This window comes from Fulmarus glacialis, unplaced genomic scaffold (assembly GCF_000690835.1).
Source record: "Fulmarus glacialis isolate BGI_N327 unplaced genomic scaffold, ASM69083v1 scaffold11841, whole genome shotgun sequence".
NCBI lineage: Eukaryota > Metazoa > Chordata > Aves > Procellariiformes > Procellariidae > Fulmarus > Fulmarus glacialis.
In genome coordinates, this window is record NW_009193439.1 from 1,136 (window position 1) to 7,006 (window position 5,871).

At 43.0% G+C, this 5,871-nt stretch overlaps 1 protein-coding gene across 1 annotated transcript in view; it reads left to right on the top strand.

Moving 5' to 3' along the window:
* LOC104083821 (retinol dehydrogenase 12-like) overlaps positions 1-4,173 on the top strand; it is a gene marked incomplete at its 5' end in the record, with an annotated part of 5,072 nt that extends 899 nt beyond the window's left edge. The window contains 5 exons of the mRNA XM_009587457.1: positions 1-150; positions 449-553; positions 970-1,179; positions 2,019-2,208; positions 3,875-4,173. The exon at positions 1-150 is cut by the window's left edge and continues 5 nt beyond it. Coding sequence (XP_009585752.1) covers positions 1-150; positions 449-553; positions 970-1,179; positions 2,019-2,208; positions 3,875-3,977 — 758 coding nt within the window. The remainder of the gene's footprint in view (positions 151-448; positions 554-969; positions 1,180-2,018; positions 2,209-3,874) is intronic.
* Between the last annotated feature and the right edge of the window lie 1,698 nt (positions 4,174-5,871).

The following is a 5,871-nucleotide window of genomic DNA, read 5'->3' on the forward strand; positions in this document are numbered from 1 at the left end:
GGGTGATTGTTGCTTGCAGAGACATAGCAAAGGCAGAAGCTGCAGCCAGTGAAATCCGAGCTGAGACAGGGAACCAGCAAGTCATTGTGAAAAAACTGGACTTGGCTGATACGAAGTCCATCCGGGAGTTTGCTGAGAAATTTCTAGCAGGTACAGTCTCTAGATCCTTCTTTTCAGTGAGAATATTTTACCAAGGACTAATGCTGTTCTTCTAGCAAATGCCAAATCCCTGACCTGCATATCTCCGTACCATGTTGGGTACTGCGGTTCGCAGCAGGGGCTTGTCAGAGGCCATGAGATAGTTTGTGTAGGAGATTTACGTTTATTTTATTGAGGCAATGTGGCTGCAACTCAGACAGGTGTGAGTTTTTTTGGCTGACTTGTGCCACCTTCTTATCTGTCTTGGGTCTCTGTTTCCCTGTTTAAGGACGTCTGTTGTTTCTTGCAGAGGAGAAGGAACTCCATATTCTCATTAATAACGCTGGGGTAATGTTATGCCCTTACTCCAAGACTGCCGATGGCTTTGAGATGCACCTGGGAGTCAATCATCTTGGTAAGGCCAGTGGAGTCATGTCTGCATTCAGTATCTGTGGCAAAATGCCAGAGAAAAACCCTGCTTTCAGATTTTTCTCTTCCTCATCCTTCCTTCTTGGGGAAGGATGGAAGGCCAGAGTTAGAGTTCTGGAGATGCAATGCAATGTATTTGCTTATCATGGACCCAGTTTAAGTATCTATACATGTTACCTGGGACATTTGAAATGTATGATAGCTCCAGCTTTTTGAAGCTGAGGAGCAGAACTTAATGGCCCCCAAAAAATTTAGCTGTTGATTTGGGGGGGGGTCTTCTTTTCCCTGGACTTGAAATGAGGGCAGCACTAGGATATAACATGTAAGTAGTATGTGGTAAGTACTTTGAAATTCCAGCAGGGGAATGTTTCAGAGAAGGATGACATTTCCTCTCACCCCTAGGTCATTTTCTCTTGACCTTCCTATTGCTGGAGCGTCTGAAGCAGTCTGCCCCAGCCCGCATAGTGAACGTGTCCTCACTGGCTCATCACGGAGGCCGAATCCGCTTCCATGATCTCCATAGTGAGAAGAGCTACAATCGTGGCCTTGCCTACTGTCACAGCAAGTTGGCTAATGTGCTCTTCACCCGGGAGCTGGCAAGGCGGCTGCAAGGCAAGTCCCAGAGGAGAGCGGAGTGTTTTTCCGCTTGGCTTTTGAGCACCATGGATGAGGAGAGTGGATTGAAGAAAGGTCTGGAAATCGGCTATGCAGAAATGAAATGGTTTGAGGCAAGGGTCACTGACAGCTCTTTGCAGGAAGAAAAATCTTCTGTCTGTGGAACCAGGAGACTTAAACCACTAATTGTCTTTACAACAACAGGGCAGCGGAGCTTAGTAGCTTGGCACAGTTGAATGTATTTCATTTTTCTTTGGTGCTTGTCAAAAACTAGCTGCATTCACACAGACAATTGTGGTATGTGGGTGGAAGCTGAAAAAACAGACGGAGCTGAACTACAATTGCAGTCTCCAACAGAAAAGCTAATGCATGCTCAGCTGCCTTAAATGTGGATGGCCTGTAGAACAGAAGCATAGGGCTAGACAGTACCTCTTAAGTCACAACACCTGTCACAGCTATTTCATTCAGTCCTTTTCATAAACTTAAGTAGTATTTATTTTACTAAAACAGAAACAGTGACTTCTCTAGGAAATTAGTATTACAGTAAATCAAAAGAAGCTGGTCTTCTCAAAAGCCTGATGGAAACTTCTGCTGTTTTAGCACCCAGGCCCTCTGGCACAAGGCACGTAGTGACTGCAGTGTTTGGAAGGGAGCAGGGGATGCTCCAGCATGCAGTAACTACAGAGGGCTTCACTTACTCTCCCTGTATCCATGCCTGGACTCCTCCTTTAAGTTGTAGAATATCTGCAGGTAGACTTGAGGAGTATATTACCCTTTTTTTTTAAAGGCAGTTTGATGCATGCAGATTTGTCCTGAACTACTTTCTTTTGCCATAGGCACTAAAGTCACAGCAAACGCTCTCCATCCTGGTTCTGTCCGTTCTGAGCTGACCCGGCACTCATTTGTAATGATGTGGCTGTGGAAGATATTCTCATTCTTCTTGAAGACACCTTGGGAAGGAGCTCAGACCAGTGTCTACTGTGCGGTAGCAGAGGAGCTAGACTCTGTGACGGGACAGTATTTCAGGTGGGTGCAAGCTGATGGAGTGATATACTGTGGAAGGCAACCTTGTTGGCTGGAGAAATTGAGACTTACTGTCATTCTTCATGAAGAAGGGACTGGGTAAGAGGCTGGCTGCTAAGATTGAGGGTGACAAATCCTAGAGCATTACCCCTTCCAGGTCTGTTGCAGTGTTAGAAGAAATCTCTGACCTGTGCTACACTTCACACAATAGCACGTCCTTATCGCTCTGTCCTGCAAACTGTCTTGTGTAGCTCCCATGACAAACCCTGTTGTTTCTTGACTTCTTTGACTTACTCCAGGACCCTGCATAGTCATGCCTTTTCCCCTCCCCAAAACTACAGCCCAGAGCAGTTCCAAGTCATCATCACCCTAGATTTGAAAATTACCATTTGAACAGATTCATGCAGATATGTCTGTCAGCTTCCCACTGGGTGTAGAACAGTGTAACAATACTGTTTTTTGGGAAACGAACGTGAAAATTTGTCATCTCTTTTTTTTCTTCTTCTCTTCACATGGATACTGTTGAAGCCTTTGCATTTTTGGAGAGCTTTCCTCTTGTGATATGTGACCATTAGTCTCTGTAATGACTTTGTCTGATCTTCACTTGGGAGTTTGTACCATCTTAATCAGACTTGAATATATAAATAGATGTCTTAATCTTCCCTGGGTGACTGTCTGTCCCAGGATATAAATGGAGCATTTATGTGCTGGAGTACAGAAGACTTTGGTGGATTTTAAACTCATAAAAGAAAGGAGTTTTGGACTTGGTGGGACATGAATAGCCTCAACAGTAATTCACAATTTACATTGGACTAGCCCCAAATCCTTTTCACTTTCCAGGCAATAAAATACAAAGCACAAGTATTAGACATTAAGAAGAGAACTTGCATGCCACAGCAAGACAGGTGGAGTCCACCAGAGTCATTTCAGGAACATCAGAGACTGTGCACTTGGAGCTCTAAGAACACTAGGCTGGATAGAAATCTTACAAAATGCAATTTCCTCTGTTCTCGTAAACCTCCCATGTTATTGCAGCATCTAGCATTACAGCTGAGGACACATGATCTCTACTCCACACAGAGTGCTCTCTGTTTGCAAGAGCTGAGAAAAAAGGAGCCACAGTTCAGAGGATAATGGAAAAGGGAATAACCGTACATGGTTATTACAGTATTATTATTCTGGGGCAGCTTTGCCTTTTGTGCAATAGCAATAATAGTGGGATGAATAGGATGGGATAAATAGTTTAGAATGAAGGACTGTTTGAGTGGCTTTTTTGTAGTGTTTGCTAGAGAAGGTGCTCCTGAAGAAGCCTGGTTAGAGTTTACAGCCCTTTTTAGTGGTATTAATGAGAATGTACACTGAAGAGTATATAGTAGAGCATATAGGTTTCTTTAAGAATTGAGACAACAGATAGAGCTAGACTTGCTTGCCAGTTCTTGGTGCCATTGGGAGACACTCTTCCCTAGCCAGTTGGAAAGAAAGCTTTCTCAAGGTGGCTTAGCACCAACCCTTGCTCATTTGCTGGATAGCCTCCCACCCGTCTTCAACTGGTCTTGAAGTTAAGCTGATAGAAAGCAACTCCCTTATCTTAACACAGACATTTCAGTGTGCTAATGCAGATGGAGATCTTTGACTTAAAAAATAAAAATAAAAAATGTTCCTCTTACAGTGATTGCCAGCCAGCATATGTATCTCCACGGGGTCGGGATGATGAGACAGCAAAGAAGCTCTGGAGTGTGAGCTGTGAGCTCCTTGGCATCCAGTGGGACTGAGCAGTGCAGACCTCAAGGGTGTACTGCTTCTCCTGGGAAGACCACTGCTGAGAGACCTCAAGACTAGAACGCTGATACTTCCGCTGCCCTAATGATGGCTCTATGGACACAATCTAATGTGAATTTCTGGAATATCACACTTAAGGATTGAGATTTGTAAGCAACCAGTCCCCCTTCCTAGCTGGAGAATTAGCGCACTCAGGCAGGGAGCAACTGTTGCTTGGTATCTCACACAACAGCAAGATGCTATTGTTCTCTGGCTTTAGAATAGAAATGGAGGTTGCAGTCTTAGGTTTAGATTATGAAGTAACAAAGAATTACCTTTATTTAAAGTTTTTTTCCTAACAGTAATAGTGAAAGGTAGGACTCTAAACTTATCATCTATGAGGTTATTTTCAGTTCCTACTATTTGACCCGGTAGAGCAAAAGTACTTTAGGATATTAGATTTTCTGGCAATCACATGCAATACAAATGCTCTCAAGCACACAGAAACAGGTGCTGGCCTTTTTGTGACAAGCATTAGGTAAAGTTTTTAAGTGGAATCAATTCTTTTTCTCTATATTCTCCGTAAGAAGCTGGACCCTAGCCACTGAAGTATCTTGGCCTCAAATGCCCATTGATTGCAGTAAGTTACCTAAGGGTTGGTGTATCTTTTGAGAACCCAGGTTTCAGTGCAGGTGACTGGGAAATTAAAAGTTGCAGGAGTGCTGCAATTATGCATAGGCAATTTACCTTAAAAAAAAAAAAAACAAAAAACCTCTCTTGTGAAGCACTGAGCAAAGATGGTGTAAAAGTTGTCACAATAAACCCCCCAGCTGCACTTTAAATGATTTTAGAACCTAGAAAAGAGAGCAGAATGAGTAAAGAACATCTCAACTATGTTAAAAAAACATTAAACCACTTCAGCTGAGACTTTAGCTTTAAATGACAGCAAACTACCTAGAGGTAAATAGCTGAAGCAGAGGTCAGGACTGTCTTGATATTATGGTCAAGTTAGCTACGGGACAGGAAAGTAAGACTTGCATAGAAATCCTTATGTTTGTCTGCCCAGCAGTTCCTGGCCTTGGCTGGCCAAGGCTGCCAGCCTGGCCTTCCAGCACCGTACAGCTTGCACTTCCAAAAGGCAGCTGGGTCAATCCAATGGGACTGCTCCCTTGGAACTCTAGTGCTACTTTGGTGCAAATTGCTGGAGTGTGATCCAAAATCAGAGATTATTTCTGAAACAGTTAAGCCGTTAGGAAAAAAGTGCCACAGCTCACAGGATTATCTTCTGCTTCTGAAAAAATCTGGAAGTTTTTGGACTTGTGTATGAGCATGCCACTGTGACCAACTGCCAGTTTTGGGAAACAAATGCTAATTTTATGATTAATTCTTTCTGCCTGGATGCTATCTATGCAGATCAGTCCTGTGCTACCTCTGAGCAATACTAAATAAAGCCATTTTCCTTTTACAATAGGAGACCGTATCTTCCTTCAGAAATGTTGAATCAGTTTACTTGGTGTTGCTGTTATCTGCACCTGCCTTACTAATGTAGAGAAGTCAGTCTGGGTAATATTTTAAAGTCCCTTTGTGTTTCTGCCTGTCACTCTACCTTTTTTCCTCCGTCTTTATCTTGAATATGAAGCTAAATCCACAACTACGATGTAGCAGTCGAATGCTACCTAGCATAGCAGGCTTGGCCTGCTTTCTCTGTGTGTGATTCTCTGATCTTGAAAGTGGCTTTCAGGAACTATAGAAAACCTTTTAAAAAAAGCAGAAAGTGTCCCTAAGCTGAAATATTTTGCCCTTGCAGGTCAATGCTCTTCTCAAAGAAATCTGATTGTAGATTTAACATAAGACATATAACTACACATTCCATAGATACACACCCACTCTTTTTGAACTTGGGTTGAA